Source organism: Zalophus californianus, chromosome 6 (assembly GCF_009762305.2).
Source record: "Zalophus californianus isolate mZalCal1 chromosome 6, mZalCal1.pri.v2, whole genome shotgun sequence".
NCBI classification, from domain to species: domain Eukaryota; kingdom Metazoa; phylum Chordata; class Mammalia; order Carnivora; family Otariidae; genus Zalophus; species Zalophus californianus.
Window position 1 is genome coordinate 9,396,780 of NC_045600.1, and position 17,798 is coordinate 9,414,577.

Consider the following 17,798-nt stretch of genomic DNA (forward strand, 5'->3'; position numbering starts at 1 on the left):
GGAGCTTGAGGGCCAGAGAAGATACGGGGCTTGCCTCAGCAAGGCCGCAGCCCTGGGAACGCACAAGGGGCGGCCAGGATGTGACCTTGGGTTTTGACCCTCACTGCAACGTGCACGGTGTGGAGAGTCGCTCCTTTGTGTGTCTGGGAATCTCGGAGCATAAGCTCCTATCTGCCTCTGGGTGCAAATTACACCTTTCTGTTCTATGATTCTAGATTATTCTGACATTATTCTGTTTCTTTGGAAATGGAGATCTGGGTGGTTCGGCACCACTCTCCTGGGACCCAGGGCCTTGCGAGTTGGCCGCTCGGGGGCCCGCGAGTCTGCCGCGTATGGGCTCCTCACTGGGGAGGGGTGTGCGTTTCCTGACCCGCGGCGTGGCCGGCGTGGCCACTTTGCTGCAGGTATGGCGTGGCAGTGCAGGACTTCGCGGGCAGCTGGAGAAGTGGGATGGCCTTCCTGGCCGTGATCAAGGCCATCGACCCCAGCCTGGTTGACATGAAGCAGGCCCTGGAAGACTCCATGCGGGAAAACCTAGAGAAGGCTTTTAGCATCGCGCACGAGGCCCTTCACATCCCCAGGCTTCTGGAGCCAGAAGGTAGTGCTCATTCTCTCTTTCTCTTGCTTACTTGTTAATAATTTTTGTGACATAGGGAACATGCTGTGCATGTAGAAAAATTTGGAAAATACAGAAAAATCTAATGAAGACATGTTTATATTTCCTATGTCCCTACCCTTTAGTATTTGTCTATGCATCTCATGGCAATTTTTTTACGTAATTGAGATCATTGGTGCACCTATATAGTTGACCCTTGAGCAACTCAGGGGTTAGGGGTGCTGACCGCCCACCGCACTTGGAAATCCACGTATAACTTCCGCCCCCCTAGAAACTTAACTACCAGTAGCCTACTTTTGACTAGAAGCCTTACCGATAACACGAACAGTTAATTAACACATTCTGTGTGTATGTTATATGTATTATACACTGTGTTCTTACAGTAAAGTAAGCTAGAGAAACGAAAATGTTAATAAGAAAAACATAAGGAAGAGAAAATACACTTACAGGACTGTACCATATTTTTTGGGGAAAAAAAAAAATCGTATGAGCAGACCTGCCCAGTTCAAACCCGCCGTTGCTCAATGGTCAGCTGTGGTTTTGTATTTTACTTGTTTAAATTAAGTTTCTTATTTTATTTTATTTTTTTTTTTTTTTTAAGATTTTAGTTATTTGACAGAGAGACACAGAGAGAGAAGGAACACAAGCAGGGGGAGTGGGAGAGGGAGAAGCAGGCTTCCCGCGGAGCAGGGAGCCCGATGTGGGGCTCGATCCCAGGACCCCGGGATCATGACCCGAGCCGAAGGCAGATGCTTAACGACTGAGCCACCCAGGCGCCCCAATTAAGTTTTTTATTTTAATTCCAGTATGGTTACTATACAGTGTCGTGTTAGTTTCAGATGTACAGTCTAGTGATTGGCAATCCTGTACACTGCTCAGTGCCCGTCGCGATACCTGTGCTCTGCTTCCTCATCACCTGTCTGTCTTTTGCTTTTTTGACTTAGCATTGTAATTACAACAGCAGCGCTGAGCCTGTTGCTCTCATGTCTTTGTTACATATTTTTAATGGCTGCACAATGGCCCATCTCATGGGCATACCAAAATTCACTTAGGTCTCCTACCCCTGGTGGACACCGAGGTTGTTTTGGAAACAGTCACGTTTATATACAACATGCAGTGGCCATCTTACTGGAAAGAGCTCAGTGTGCATCCCACCTGATGTTCTCTGTGGAATACCAGGGTGGGAAAGTGCACACCTTTTTAAGGCACTTGGCTATCTGTCCGATTGCTTTCCACGTGGCTTGGGCTGATATGGGACTCTCTCCAGCAGTGAAGAAGGGTCTTGATCAGCAGACTCGCTGATGGGGCCGGCAGTGAGCTGGCTGCTCCTGGAGGGGTGGGGTGGGGGGGTGGGAGGGTATTCAGCAGGGAATAATGGACAGCCTTGGGAATGAGGAATTCTGGATTCTGCATCCCAGCTCCGCTCTTCATCAGCCAGATGTGAGACTGTAATCAAGTGATTCATCCCCTCTGGGTCTAAATTTCCTCAAATACAAAACAATAGAGAAAAAACATCAAAGGTCTTTGGGATTCTTCACCATCAAGCAGCCCTTGATCCTGTTTAAAAATCTCGTTGTTCGTCATCCTTCTAACTCCTGTGTCTCTCTTGACAGACATCATGGTTGACACGCCAGATGAGCAGTCTATCGTGACTTACGTGGCACAGTTTCTGGAACATTTCCCGGAGTTGGAAGCCGTATGTTTGTTTCCCTTACCTTCAGTGCAGAAAGTGTACATTTCCATCTGCCGGCCATCACACAAAGCTGGGGTTCAGGCCATGTTGCTCCGTGCAACGAGCAATAATAATCAAAACTGGATCTCAAGTCCCTTGAGCGTTGCCTTGGCACATTTTAATTTCAGAATCATAGATAAGGTGCTTTACATTTAAAAGCAGGATGGCAAGTTGGCCAGCCATACCTCTTGCAAATATCTTCCCATACCAAACTTCACTGAGATTGTCAAAGATGCTCGCTTGTCATATGGATGGGCTACCTGATCCTCTAGGTGTCCGATGGAACATTTGGGCGGTTCACCAAATTTTATCAGAGTGTGCAAAATGATTATAGACAATGACCGTTCAGAACCCTCTTATTTTCAGAATCCCAGACTGTACTTGGAGCAGAATCAGACCTTTCAGAAGTTGTCAGGCTCCACTGAACATGCACCCACCCCGTGCCCAACCTTGAGATGATTTAGTGATAGCAACAATGTAACAGTAGATCTCGTTCATTGGTAATTTACCAAACACTTACCGCTTGCTCAGGGGGACTCAGCAGGAAGCTGGATAGATGAGGTCCCTGACCTCCTACAACTTTGTTCTAATAGACAAAACAGTTAACAAGTGACCAAACATAGTCTAGATGTCCAGATAGTGGTTAAGTACTAGATAGAAGCAAAATAAGCATGAAGAGCTAATGCTCACAGGGGGAGCGGAGCTGCGCTTGGAGCCGGAGGCTGGTCAGGTAAGTGCTGTGTGTATCTCCAGGCTGACTGCCCCTCCAGTTCGACATGGCTCCACGTCATTATCCTCGTGTTATAGAGGAAGATACGGACAGTCAGAGAAGCTTAAACACCACCCCAGGATCACAGCTACCGAGAGACTTCAGGTCTCTGTGACTCCTCAGTTCTGGCTTTTAGATCCCTTACAGCATGTGGCTGAAACTGAGGCCCCATTTTGTGAGGCTCTGAAGAGCCAGATGGGGTCCTCCTATGCTGTGGCTTTCATTCTTTTCCCTTCCTGTGTGTGTGTGTGTTTGTGTGTGTGTGTGTGTGTGTGTGTGTGTGTGTGTGTGTGTTTCCCATCTGTCCTTACACCATAGATCACTTCCCAGGGTGCTTTAAAAGCAGAATTCTTGGGGCTGGAATGGCAGTTCTGCCACTTAAAGCTCTGTGACCTTGAGCTGCTTACTTAACATCTCTGATATGTATCATCTGTGAAATGGAAATACTACCCACATTTCAGTGTTGTGTGAAGAATAAATGGATGATGTCAAGTACCCAGTCTTCTGCCTGCCACGACAGTTGATGCTCAGCAAAGGGTGGTGATTATGATTGTTTTGTAATTCAGTTTTCTCTGCCCATCACTAAATTCTGAGATGCTAAGCACGAGGACCTTTATGAGCCCTGAGCTCTTAAGCTGTAGGCAGAGTTTGAAATCAACTGAATCTTACGGTATCTGTGTGAGTCAAGGTCATAGCCAAGATTCGGCAAATCTGACACTTGGACCTCCCCAGTGCTGGGGTCAGAGACTAGGGCTGGGAGGAGAGAGATTGAATGGGATAGGATACCTGGAAACAGTGGTCCTGAATCACAGAACACAGTGCATCACTGCAGAACTGACCATATACCTCCTCAAGGGAATACAGATGGGAAGTCCCAGCGAATCTAGACGCCCACTCAGCTGTTCCTTAACAATTCAGCTGAATTTAGTTCATTTTACTAAACCTTTGGTAAGCCCTGGTCAGCCATGTGCCAGACACTGTGCCTAGCTTTATGGCCCAACATATGGTTTTATTTGGGTAAATGGATCACATACACTTGGAAAGAATGTGTCTTAGGCAGTGAAAGAATTGACATTTTTTAAATACTGATTAGATTGACTTGGTTAATATGCTCTTCTAGTATTCTATACACCTACTGATTTTTTTTTCTCCTTTCCCTATCATTTAGTGTGAGGGGAAAATGTTAAAAATCTCCTTAGTGGTTGTGGATGGGTTTCTCTTCTTAGTTCTGTCAGTTTTCGCTTTCTGATATTGACCTATGCTATAAATGCATACACATTTAAGATTGTCATATCTTCCTGATGACTCAGTCGTTGTATTTTTCTGCCGTTTCAGTCTTTGTCTCAAAGTATACTTTGTCTGACAGGAATATGACCATACCAGCTTTCTTATGATTAGTGTTTACATGATGTATCTTTTTCCGTCTTTTCCTTCCAGTGTATGTGTGCTTATATTTAGAGCAAGTTTCTTGTAAACAGTGTATAGCTGGGTCTTGTTTTTTATCCATTCGGACAAGAATTAGTGCATCATTTTATTAGTGTATTTCTCAACTATTGACATAGATTTAATCTACCATCCTGATTTTTGTTTTTCATTGGTCCTATCATGTGATCCTTTGTCCTTCCTTTTTTTTTTTTTGATTATTGATTATTTTTATTTCCATTTTATCTCCTCCATTGGCTTTTTGGCCACATCTCCTTGTTTTATCTTTGCAGTAGCTTCAATAGGGATTATAATACTCATCTTGAACCCACTTTAGTCTACCTTGAATTGCTCTAAGTAAAATGCATAGTGTATGCATTTTTATGTATGTAACAATGTAATTCCATTCTCTTCTCTGTTCCTTTGTGCTATTATTATCATTTACTTTACTTCTATATGTGTTTTAATCTCCAGTGCTTTGTTATTATTATTGCTTTAAATAGGAGACTTTTTAAGAAAAATTTTTAAATAGTCTTTTATATTGACCATATAATTACCATTTGGGGTACTTTTCATTCCCTCCTTCAGATCCAGGCTTCTGTCTGTGGTCATTTCCCTTCAGCCTGGAGAGCTACCTTTGTATTTCTTGTAGCCTTGGTTACTTTTGGAGTCTTTTATTTGCTAGTGCTAACCCTTGGTCATATTTGAGTCTACTTCTAATGATTGTTGTTTCTCTTGATTATGGGTCTCATTTTCCTGCTTCTCTATGTCTTAAAATGTTTTGTTTTATGCCAGACCTTGTATATGAAAGAATAGTAGAGATTCAGATAGCCAATATTTTTACCCCAGAGAATGTAGCCTTTTTCCAAACTAGGACCTGATTGAGGAGCTGATTGTTTTGACCTTCCCAGGAGTCGATAACAGCTACACTGCAGTTTTATTTAATGTCAACTGCCTCATTTCAAATTATTTTAGGATGAGGTCAGTCGACTCTCTCCACCAGTACACCGGGAGCCTAGCATTGCAATACCACCAAGATTGCTCTCTGCTTTTCAGCCCTGCTCTCAGCTGCTCTTACTTAACAGAAGTCCTGGTGTGGGAGAATTAGTAAATGAAGACAAGTGGTTTTGCATTTGGGGCCCTTCCATATTTAATCTCTCACACTTCCCCATGCAATCAATAAAGATTCGGCTAATCTTTCTTTAGCTTGGGTAGGTTCACTCTCCTATCCATACTCAGACTAGGCAATGGCCTGCCAGTCTGAAGTAGCTGACACTCACTTAGGAAGGGCTCATCCTTCTCTAGAGTTCAGTTCATTGAGATTTCTTTGCATCCATAGCTTTTAAAAACACATTTTTAACTTATCTGGTGTTTTCACATTTCAGCAGGAGCAACCATCTGTATCTCTTAATTAGAACACTTTGCATTAGTTCTGAAGTGGCTTTTTCCACATTGGTTTTTGTTTTATGAGAGGGGAATATACATAGTACTTCAGTACTCCTCTGATTTTGTGTTGCCCTATGTTTCTTTGCAGGAGGATTTCGTGGATTCCGATAAAGAAGGCCCTATCGAATCCACCTTTGTCCGCATCAAAGAAACTCCTTCTGAACAGGAAAGCACAGTCTTCCTTCTGACTGAAAACGGGGAGCGGGCCTACACCATTAACCATGAGGCCAGCCAACCACCACCCTCCAAAGTCTTTGTCTGTGACAACCCCGAGAGCGTGAAAGAATGCTTCCCCAGTGGTGTGTCCAGCTATGCAGTGTCAGACAGCTCCACTGAGTTCACGCACCAGATCATCGACCAGGCCCTCCAAGGCGTCCCAGGTAAGGCCAGCAGCACCAACGACCCATCTCCAGAATCTTCCATTTTATCATCCAAAAAGGATAGCCGGAGGTCCAACTCTTTGCCAGTCAAGAAAACTGTGCACTTTGAGGCTGACACCTACAAGGACGCTTCCTGCAGTAAGGACCCTCTCTACAGTCAAGACCTTCGCTTTGAAGGGAGCCCGAGAGGGACAGAGGACTCATTGCTGAAGCAGGGTGGGTACATCCTGGCAATTGAAACTGCCGAGGAAAAGCTGAAACAGGAGTCTCTGAAGATTTCAGAAGCAGCCTCTGATGAGTCCCCAGGTGACATCTCTTTGGTGGACGGTAAGATCAATCATTCACAGACTGCCCAGAGTTCTCCCTCCTGGAATGGGGAGCCGGAGGGTGCAGCCAGCCCCGGGGAGGAGAGTCGTCCCCTTTCACATCTCGCGGACAACACTGTTATGGCTGATTCCTTGGAGATCAAGGTCAAGCTGCTGACCGTAGAAGCTATGGGTAAGGAAGACTATTTTGAAGGCATTTCTTTAAAAGCCTCTAAATTTAGCAACGACCTAATAGATTTTGCCTCGACCAGCCAGGCTTTCAAGGCGGTTCCTTCGCCTCATGAGAAAAAAACAGTGGAGGATGAGGTTTTGGAGGATCAGGCTGAGAAACCGGGGAAGAGGAGAAGTAAATCTGCGCACCAGAGGAAAGATTCAGATGAGTCCCCAGAGAGGCCCGACAAGCTTGAACCTCACAAGGACCCCAGGCAAGAAGACCAAGGCTATTCTCTGGCCCCAGGGCAGGCACCTGCGGATAAGAAGCCAGAGGTGTACGAGAAGCCCAAGCGTAAGTCCGCGCGCCGCCGTTGGTGCGAGGACAAAGGGGAGCCTGCGGGGCCGCAGGGGCCCGAAGGAGAGGTGCCCTCCGAGCCGCCGAGCAGCAGCGTCAGCCTGGAGACCCTGCGCAGTCGCAGTGAGGAGGGCCTGGACTTCAAGCCCTCCCCGCCGCTGTCCAAAGTCTCCGTCATTCCCCACGATCTATTCTACTACCCGCACTACGAGGTGCCCCTGGCTGCGGTTTTGGAGGCTTACGTGGAGGGCGCAGAGGATTTGAAAAACGAAGCCCTGGATCTCGAGGAGCCGGAGGGCTATCTGTGTGACGTGGGGGCCAGGGACGAAGCCGAGGAGGTCGCGGTGTCTCGGAGCACCTGCAGCTTCTCGGGGCTGGGCAAGGACGTCCCCGAGGCCAGCGACCCTGCGGCGCCTTGTCCTAAGGGACGTGCAGAGAATGCCAGACCGGCCTTGGAAACCGCTGACCCTTCCCCACCAGAGGACCACCAGCAAGGGGAGGCCGAAGACAGTTCCCCTGTGGAGAGCCAGCAGGTACTTGGTCGCGGGTTCGGGAACCCTGGGCCCTGCACAGGGATGCTGCTCTTCTCCCTCCATAAAATAGGGAAGCAGAAGCTTCCCTCACAGGGAGCCCGGGGCCAGAATTTAAGGAGGCACTCACTCGGGTTCGGGCAAGGACAGGGCTGGCACCCTTCGGCACTGCCCAGATTTTGTACCTCGGGGGCCTCCCTGGCCTCCCCCGCAGCCCTGGCCCTCCCCACAAGGGGGCCAGGGGATGGCATGAGGTCATGTTTGAGGGCCGGGGTAGTAGGAGCAGTAATCACTGCCCACGCTACTCATAGCTACATCTCGTGCCCACTCCGCAAGCCTTATCCCCGCCTCCTGCAGCAGCCTGAGGAAACCAGTGAGCTCACATTTGACTCTGGCCTTGATTTTTGAAGGTTGCCTGTTGATACAGTTATCTGGCTCCTGTGCTTAGAAGTGGGGGACACGCACTTCTGAGTTCTAGCAGCTGGGCACACACTTGGCCACCACTTGGTCCCATCTGCCTGGCCCAGCAGCTGGGCACACACTTGGCCACCACTTGGTCCCATCTGCCTGGCCCAGCAGCTCGACTCCTCCTTCGCTGCCCTCCAGCCAGGCCAGCTTCCCCCTGGCTCTCTGGCACCCCACATTCTGCTCCGCCCGCCTCGTGCTTCACTTGGCGAACACTGACACCTTGCAAAGCCCAGTGCCAATGACACCTCCTCCCAGGAGCCTTCCCAGCCTCTCCCCAGGCAGAACAGTTGCTTTCTCCTCGATAGCCGGTGACACGTGACAGCTCTCTACCCTTCCGCTAGCCTGGTGTGGTGGGTTGTGATTTTCCCTCCCAGCAGAAGAGTGAGCAGTTATTTGTGTATGAATCTTCGGACTCTGGAGAGCAGCCTGGCAAGGCTTGCGGTGGAGAAGCAAAGGTGGCTGGGTTGCATGATGGCTTGGGGGTGTAAGGCGAACACCTTAGGGTAAATTCAAACACCAAGATCAAGAAGATCCTCTGGCTCACAGCAGGGGAGAGTCAAGCCTGAGGGAGGGGCTGAAAGGTGCTCAGGACAATGAGAAATCCTTGCACCTGGAGGGCTGCAAGAGCAAGGGACACTCTCAGCTTTAAAAGACATGTAGGATTTAGGGGCGCCTGGGTGGCTCAGTCGGTTAAGCGTCTGCCTTCGGCTCAGGTCATGATCCCAGGGTCCTGGGATCGAGCCCCGCATCGGGCTCCCTGCTCAGAGCAGTGAGTCTCCTTCTTGTCTTCCTCTCCCTCTCTGCCTGCTTGTTCTCTCTCTCTCTCTCAAATAAATAAATAAAATCTTAAAAAAAAAAAAAAAAAGACATGTAGGATTTAGATAGGCCAGAAATGGTGGCTTGGTCTGGTGGGTTCGCCAACCCCAGAGAACGCACTGGGTGGAGCAGAATTCTCAGACGGTGGCAGCCTAGAAGTCAGTGTGGCAGGACCAATGCTCTGTCCATCTTTGGATGGAGAAGAGAGTGGGGTAGCTTTGCAGGTGCCATGACCCACCGGCCATCTGCCCCTTTTGCCCCCAGAAAGAAGAACCCAGTCCCGGGCCCCCACCCCCTCCCACCTGCTGTCTACCGACTTGCTGGAAGCCAGCCCAGCCAAACAGGCTCTTCCAGCAGGGGAGCCCAAGATCCAGCGGGGTAGATATGGCCCTCAGATCAGGTCTTGGGGTCCCCAGGTTGGGGGGACCGTGACGAGAGTTACAGTAATTCTCGGCACTGTTAAGGAACAGAATATCTTTTAGGACAAAAGAAAGGGGGGGGACTGAGTAGGTAGCAGGAAGAAAGACTAAGTTGCATCTCTGCCCATCTGTACTATTTAAAATGGCTTATTAGCAGCTCACTTCCCCTCCCTGGGGCAGACTGAATGCTCCATGCAGAAATGCAGACGTGTCACTTTATTCTCCTCTGCTTTACAAAGAGAAAAGTCATTTTCCACAAGCAGGTGGTGTGGGTGTCTGTGCCCAGCTTGTGGACAGGTGATCTGGGATGTGGCCGGACGAGTCCTGGGCTGGGAATGGAATTGGGAGATGTAGATTTGAACCTACCTTACACCGAGCTAAGCATGAGCCCTTGGGGAGAGAGCTTCCGTTCCTGGGTAAAGTGTGCCACCATTTGCATCTCTGGGCTCTGACCTGCCTCCCCAGGCTCTCGCCCATCCAAGGAGCAGGCACCCCCCGCCCCACTCCCAAGCACACCTGGTCATCAGCCCCCACGTGTAGCCCTAGTAGTCCTATGGGTGAGCGGGGGGCTGGCTTGTGGCCCAGCATGACAGGTGAGGTCTCAGAGTCTTGCCTCCTGGAAGACAAGACGACACGGGAACATTTCTCCGATACCTGGCCCTCCTTTAAATTAAAGTAAAGAAAAGAAATGGAAAGAAAAGTCTTCCGAACAAGACTAGAACATGGAACCTTTCTTCTTCTAGTCTTTGAAAACAACTCCTCTTCTCTTTTCACGTTTCAGAAAAGGTAGCATTGGCCCATGGATGACGGGGAAAGGACTGGCATTTCAAATTGCTAGAAGCATTTTTAGTTCCTGCAAGGACCTTTGTTCTCCTGGGGTGCTTGGGACTGGCCACTCTAATCCTCACATTCCAACACCTGTTGAGCAGGTTCTTTCAGCCCCTGAAGGGACTCAGAGGTGGCTCTAACAATCCCCAGGCTTCTTGGCTTCTTTTTTTTTTTTTTTAAGATTTTATTTATTTATTTGACAGAGAGAGAGCACAAGCAGAGGGAGCGGCAGGCAGAGGGAGAGGGAGAAGCAGGCTCCCCGCCGAGCAGGGAGCCCGATGTGGGGCTCGATCCCAGGACCCCGGGATCACTACCTGAGCCGAAGGCAGACGCTTAACCGACTGAGCCCCCCAGGCGCCCCTGCTTCTCGGCTTCTTAATTTCACTCAGGAGCATTGCTGATGGGCTTCACAGTGCCCGGTGTGGACAGTGGTCAAAGAATCTTCCTCGTCAAGTAAATGCTAGATATGTTGTCCTCTGAGCCACCAAAGGCACAGTGAAGCTGTCATTCCAAAGCCATAGGTTTGCATGTTGTGGGTACCTCTCCCAGCTCAGGGGCCCTCTTTGCACCTGGTGGCCCACCTGGCTTCCAGGAGTCACTCCTCTGTTTAAACTGGATGATGGTTGTGTGAAGGGTCCCACCATTGCCCACTGTACAGGGCATCCTTCATGGGAAACCCTGTGGAGTAGTGACAGAAGACTGATGATTATTATATCCATTGGACAGACAAGGAGAAGAGGGTTTGAGAAATAAAGTCAGTTGGGTAAGGTAACTAACTCAGCCAGGCTTTGAAAGCAGATCTCAGTGACTCTGAAACCATGCTGTTTTTACAGTCTGTGGCCTTTGCACTCTGCCCAGGGAGCCCGAGCGCGGGTGGGTTTGTCTTCCACGGCAGGCCGTGTTGGAAGGACTCCCCGGGAGGGCCAGAACTGGAGGGGATGCCCTAGCTTCCTGGACCGCGGGTGGAGTGGAGCGCTGCTGGGAGGGGGGGGGGGGGCGTCACGCCCTGGGCCTCGCAGTATGAAATGCTGACTTGTATTCGGTTGTCTTGTCCTTAAGTCACAGGAATTCGGAAACTCGGGAAACTTAGCAAACTCTTTAGAAGAAAAGGTAATGGGAGAATCGATCAGCAGTAAAAAAAAGGAGAAAAGGAAGCATGTGGGCCACGTAGAAAGTTCAATATTTATAGCACCCGGCACCATCCGATCCTCAGATGACCTAGAAGAAGACCCTGGCGACCACAAAGTCCTCTCCAGGTATTTTGTTACTATCTTCTTACCCTAGGGACCGAGCTAGAGAGTTACTCCCTGAACTCATTCCATTCTTGGTTTCTGGTTTGGGCGGGGGCCGGGGGCGGGGGCGGGACACAGAGGGGTGGAACCGGACAGCAAGGGAAACACAGGTTCGTACAAAATTCATCTGGCCGATGGGTCCTTTGCCAGAATCAGAAACAGATTCATGCTCCTCCTCTACACCCGAGCTCCCCCGCCCTGCCCAGACCCGCTCACACGCCGAGCGCTAGGTGGGCATGAGGCCTGCCTTCTCCCCACTCCGAGGACCTTTGGGCGGAAGCTGGAAGTGGGCAGCAGAAGCAGGGTTAGGTGTGGGCCGTGGACGTTACAGACTCGGAAGCTCTGCGGCCGCCCCCCGCCCCCTGACAGCCGCTGGGTCGAGAGCACGCCCAGCCGTTTACGAGCAGCTCACCGAATTCGAAGGAATGTGCTACGTATGACCTGTTATCACCGTCACACAGAAGCCGGGCATTAATAACGCGGCTTCACGCATGAGCCGGGGTCCAAGGGAGTAAGGATGGTTGATCTATCTCAGAGGAGGAGGAAGTGGGGAGGATGACGGGCTTTAACTGATGTCCAGGAAGCTGGTCGTGCACATCGGCTCTGTCGCTCCCAAGGGCTCCGCGTGAGCCAGATTTGTCCCAGGGAGAACATCCAGCTGCTGAATGGCAGGTCCTGGTTTCTCCTCATCATCCCTCACCGCCACAGTGGTCACTGTTTAACTTGCCCTCATGCGTTCAAGCGTTTCCCGTACGTTCCCTCATTGATGGGCGCGGCAGCTCCCGAGGCAGGTAGGAGGGACTGTGCATCAGCACGGTGGGCACAGAGGCTTGGGCGGCGCCTCGCAGCCTGGGGGATGGCAGAGCTGGGGTCTCGGACTCAGACCTGTCAGACGCCGTGACCCACATTCTCCCCATGACCCCTCCTTGCCTGCGGTGAGCCACACCGGCTGCAAAAGGGAAATTGTTGAGATCAGCATGTGGGGAGCGAAGCGGGGAGAAGCCAGTGCAGGGGGACCTGGAGGAAGGGCTGGTGGAGGTCCTGCTTTCCGTCTCCCCTCTGCTCTGCCTCTGCACCTACACTACAGGGGTCAAAGGGAGACTTTTGGGGGCGCCCAGGTGAGGGGCAAGGCACGTTGGAACACTGCCGCCCACGTTGCCCTTGACTCCAGAGTCCCTGTCCCTGCAGAAACCTGGTCGTGACCGTCCAGCAGACATCCATGGCTTAGCAGGCAGGTGCCCAGGCCCCCGTCTCCTCCACCCCAGCTCAGGCAGGGGCCTCTGGTCGTTTAGTTAAGCTGGCAGTGCTCCGTGACCAGTCACTCTGGGAAGAGGTCAGCCGCAGTGGTGACACGGGCATGGTCCCGGCCCCCAGGGGCTCGGGCAAGCGGAGGGAAGGCGCACCATGTCGTTTGAGCTCTGCACGGAGGGATCTCAGCGTTTGGATTTGGGAGCGGGAGAGAAGGCATCCCGGGTGGAAGGGACAGCCTGAGCAAACAGCAGGCAAACAGGACACGTTGGCTGGATGTGAGGGGGTCGGGGAGAAGCACGGGGAGCGTTGGGGGATTGAGCATCTTGGACACCAGCTGCATCCAGCCAGCCGTGCCTGCCAAACCCGTCCCCATGCAGATGAGACGAAGCCGGTAAATGTTGAAAAGGGAGCGTCATCTTGGTGTGTGTGGGAAGGAGGCCCAGCTGACTTTTCCCATCCCACCGATCTGCACACGGATCTGTGGGGAGCGGGCAGCATCACCCCTCTCGCAGCTCCTTTCCGGGCTCATCCATGTCCCCTCTTGGTCACCTCTGCCCTCCTCCCTAGCCTGCCTCGCCCCTTGGCCTTCGTTGAGATCCCTGAATGCCCCCCAAGCTCCTTTGCCTTTGAGGACCCTCTGTGCCTTGCCCGTTCCCTGTCTTGCTTCGCTGGGTTTCAGCTCCACTCCCACTTCCTCCAGGCAACCTTCTTGGATTCCTGCGGGCTATTTTTAATCCCCCTCTGTGCGCGCTCACGGTCCTGGTCTTTTCTTCACAGCATTTCTCAAAACAGTTCATTTCTCTGATCATTTGTGTAAGGCTGTCTTTATCATTGACTGTCCCCCAAGTTGGTGAGGCAGCTCCCTGGAGGCAGGGAGGGCACAGCCCTGGCATTTAGCACCACCCCCAGCTCGCAGCCGGCCTTTAACAAAAACACTTTGGGTGGATGAATAAATGAATGAAGCGCTCTCTCAGGCGGTGGTGGGTGGGCTCCTGAGGAGCCGGGCCCTCGGCGCCGGGCCCAGTGCCTGGCACACAATCTCAGAGAATGAGATTCAGGAGGGGCACCTGGATAAGTCTCCTGCAGATGGTCCTAGAACACAGAAACCACCTACAAGGAAGTACGCCGAGAAAGAGAGGGCGGGAGGAGAACAGGAGCCCTTCCTGATGTGGCTGTGCTTTTTACTAGAAAGTACTATAAGCAGGTGGGGCTTACCCACGTCTCCAGGTACTCCCGGGAATTGGCACAGTGTTGGGTCCCACACACCTGAGGCTCTTTTTCCTTTGTGGTGCATTTTGTTTGTTTGTTTCTGTGCTGTGATACCTGCCAGGAAAACTAGCCCAGGCTTTGGACTGAGGGCAAGGACTGACGCTTCCCTGGGCTGCACCCAGCGCCTGGCACATAGTAGGAACTCAATACCTGTTAGCTGGAAACATGCCCAATGCACGGGAAGAGGTTGGTGACGTTTCGGGACAGCAGTGGGCAGGAATACCGAGGCTGCCCAGGATGAATTCCCTGGGAATAAACTCTTGGGTCAGATGCCTTTTTCTTGGATCCCCAGATGCCGCATGGTTAGGTTTGCCTTAAGGAAACTGAGATGACTGTCTCTGACACCCAACACCTCGTTCTCCTGTTGAGCGGCAAGACAGGGCCCTTGGGACCTGGAGTACACTGTTCTTACCACCAGCGCCGCAGCTCCATGAAGTAGTTGGGGTAGGAAGGATGACCCATTTTACAGATGAGGAAAACTGATCAGAGACATAAAATAAGTGGCTAAGGTGGCCAGTTAATCAGGAGCCCAGGCTCCTGGCTGGGTATCTTTTGCCTCAGCCCTACGTGAACCAGCTTTAGTAGATGACCAGAGGTACGTTCCCCATCAGCCTCAAAGATATGGTCAGAAAATTAGCTTCCTCATGCAGGAAAGGGAAAGAGGTGCCACACCCAAGAGACAGTCAGACGGCAGCATCATGCACAGGAAGGAGCACTAGAAAGGGAGTCCGGATAGCCAGTCTTAGCCCAGATCTGATATTAGCATGCAGAGGACCTCCAGCAATTCCCAGATCTTGAGATGCTTGGAGAAGGACCTCCCTTCCTTCCCTGAAACCCTGAGACTTTGAAAAATATGTGGTCTGCTTTCAATTTAAAATTCTTCCTCAGTTTGTTTGTTTTTTTTTTCCCTTGTAGACGAGGCCATAGTGTGTCTCTAATACCCATCCCGTTATTTGTAAGCGCACCCCAACCCAACGGGGCATACTGAATAAAATTTCTCCTTTCCGTTGCTGGGTCTGAAATCATAGCTTGCCTAGATCCGCATGGGGAGGACTCGGGATGGGGGTGACTGTTCAGCTGAGCCACAAAGAGCTCTTGGTGGCAACCAATTTAAAACGTGTGTTTGTTTTTCAGAACTAGTCACAGTGACTCCAGCATTTACATTCGACGACATACTAACAGGTCTTTGGAATCGGTTAGTATGTGAATTTCTTCTTCTTCTGCATGGCCCCTGCTAATCAGTTCATTTCCATCCTTCCTCCTCCTCAGCCCAGAGCTTTGAAATTACCGATGTGCAACAAATATACTTTTGGATAGAAGACAAGCAAATTCAAACCTTGTCGTTAAGCGTAGTCCAATTAGATGTCCAATTTGGGCAGTAGGGGATGTAAATAAATAAAGTGATGATCATAAAGCCCAAAGGCCTCTTTGTCGTAAAAAAAAAATGCACCCAAGACCCCCAACCCCACCCCAGCACACACACCCAGAAAGACTGCCCTCAAAGACAACAGTGCAACACTTAAATTAGCAGCTACTTAAGTAGCGCTGGGTGTGTTGGGACCCAAAGCACCGTGGTCCTCAACCTGATTCAGGTGGTAGGTGGTGGCGCCTCTCTGGTTCACCGGGTGGGGGTTGGGGGAGAGGGTAGAATACTGTAGATTATTCGTTTGATTTGGGAAACTAAATGTTTGCAATGTTGAGAAAAGCGCGGCATGCTCGGCTTTGTATGTTTAAAATCATTTTATTTTCTGTTTCAGAGATTTCATCTTTACTAATTGGGTTGCGGGGGTTTTGTTTATAAATTTCACTGTAGGATCATTTTAGCTATGTTCAATCAAGGAACGCAGCAGATCTGGATGACAGAAGAAACCGAACGTTAACCAGGTCGGTGGCTTTCCTCTCAGGTTTTATGGGGTTTATATATATATATATATATATATATATATATATCTTTTTCTTTTTTAATTACGCGGTCTTATGGGGGTGGCTCTTCTCCAACTGTCCTTGGTTGATGGCCGTAGTAATTGTCTGAGATCGGGCAAGGAGATCCCTGCTCCAGAGCAAATGCATGGAAACTGAATATAAGCAGGAGGGAGAGTGGAAATTAACGGATGAGGGGGTGGGGTGGGGAGGTGGTGGGGGGGCATGGTTCAGAAAATGCCTCCACTTAAAGCCGGAATCGGGTCATGAGCCTGCAGCTGCCTTTTACACCATGCGGGGGTAGAGCCAGGCGGGAGAGATGTGATGCTGGGTGTGGTCTCCATGCGGTCGCCCCTGACCCCGTGTTTCGTTCTGTGTCACCACTGCAGGTACGATACTCAGAAGCTCACTGAGCTGATTTTACAGTTTTATGGCATCAGGGCAGACATGAAGAGGGAGTGCAAACACGCCAGGATGTCCATGAAAGTATTTCTTGCTGTTCGAGAACTAGATGACCTAGTCTGATCCTGCTGAATTGCTATACTGCTGAATCTCAGCCCGTGTAGAACACAGAAGCCCAGAGAAATCCCACAAACTCTGACCATCCTGAGATGCCCCTATCCCTGTTAAAGTTACCGCATCCCTTAATTGTCTTGATTTTTTTGTTTTTTAAATATTTGCCACGGTTTCAGTTGGCTTGGAAGGACTTAGATTATTGGAGTGGAAAATCCTCTCTGAATATTGCCCAACACCCGCGAGTGGGATCCCTAGAAGCCCGCCCCTCTGGCTTTTAAGAAAGACGCAAGACCTGTTTCCCTCCCCTGCCATAAAATGGAACTATTAATTCACGTTGTCCACCAGGCGTGATGGACTCCCTAGGAAAGTAGCGCTTTTCACTTTTATGGGATCGAGACTTTGACAATTTAAACTAGAAGGTTGAGAAATGCAGTCATGCTCTGTAAAAAACAGCGTTTAAATTTTAAAAAGAAAGTTTTCAGAAAGAAAAATTCTGTCCATTGTCATACGCGAGTCAGTGTCTAGACCAAAAGGCAAACGTTTAATTCCCTGTTGGCCTCGCCTCTGTCTGCATCAGGAGACGATTCAGGGATGAGGTCGTCTCCACCGCACACCGCACACCAGATAACCCTAAGAAGCTTACACTCTAGGCTTCTATAAATGCAGCTTTAAGCAGAGGCCCCCAGCCCCTTTCCAATCAGATGATGCCCCCAACCCTTTCCTTGGTGGGAATTGGGAGCTGAGGTTGGTCACCACCGCGCGGACCCTTCTGGGCTTTCTCCACCAAGCCAAAGCAAAATGTCACCTTGACACCACCTACTGTAACACAAAAGAAGAAAGAGAAGTCTGACCAAAGTCAAATCTAGTCATTATCTTCAAGGTTCTGTTCCAAAGCCAAAAAACAGAAGCTTGGGGGTGGGGGTGGGGCAGGGCATGCCTCTGTCTCTGTTTTTTAAATGATCTGTAATCAGGGAACTCTGTTCCTTCAGATGACTTATGACGTCCCCTCTGTTAGTGACAGATAGCAGAGTGCCGTCAGTATCCAGCTCTGCGTTAAGGACACTGTGGCATAAAGGAAGGTGTCCTGGACCGGGGATGGGGGGGCGGGGTTAGTCATTGTGTGGCCTTGAGCGAGCAAGCCACTGCACCCCGTGAGTCTCAGTATGCCCATCTGCAGAGTGGGGCTGACCGCTTTGCCCTCCTAGGGTTGTGCGGATGAACTGAGCTCATATGAAAGCACAGAGCTCTCCCGGGACCCCGGCCGTCCCCTTGGGTCGGCACATGCCCTGC

General features: G+C 50.4%; 1 protein-coding gene across 5 annotated transcripts in view; it reads left to right on the forward strand.

Annotated features, from left to right (window-relative positions):
- CLMN (calmin) overlaps positions 1–17,798 on the forward strand; it is a 115,892-nt gene that overhangs the window by 88,324 nt on the left and 9,770 nt on the right. The window contains exons 7-13 of one of the 5 annotated variants that reach the window (XR_003515728.2): positions 405–598; positions 2,230–2,312; positions 6,074–7,732; positions 11,320–11,516; positions 15,207–15,267; positions 15,886–15,956; positions 17,524–17,587. Coding sequence is in view for 4 of the 5 variants with exons in the window: in XM_027570499.2 (XP_027426300.1) it covers positions 405–598; positions 2,230–2,312; positions 6,074–7,732; positions 11,320–11,516; positions 15,207–15,267; positions 15,886–15,956; positions 16,382–16,478 (2,362 nt within the window). In the remaining variant the exon portion in view is untranslated. Of the gene's footprint in view, positions 1–404; positions 599–2,229; positions 2,313–6,073; positions 7,733–11,319; positions 11,517–15,206; positions 15,268–15,829; positions 15,959–16,381; positions 16,479–17,497; positions 17,588–17,798 lie in introns of those variants that run through there. The other 4 variants (XM_027570499.2, XM_027570504.2, XM_027570505.2 and 1 more) reach the window with 4 other exon arrangements.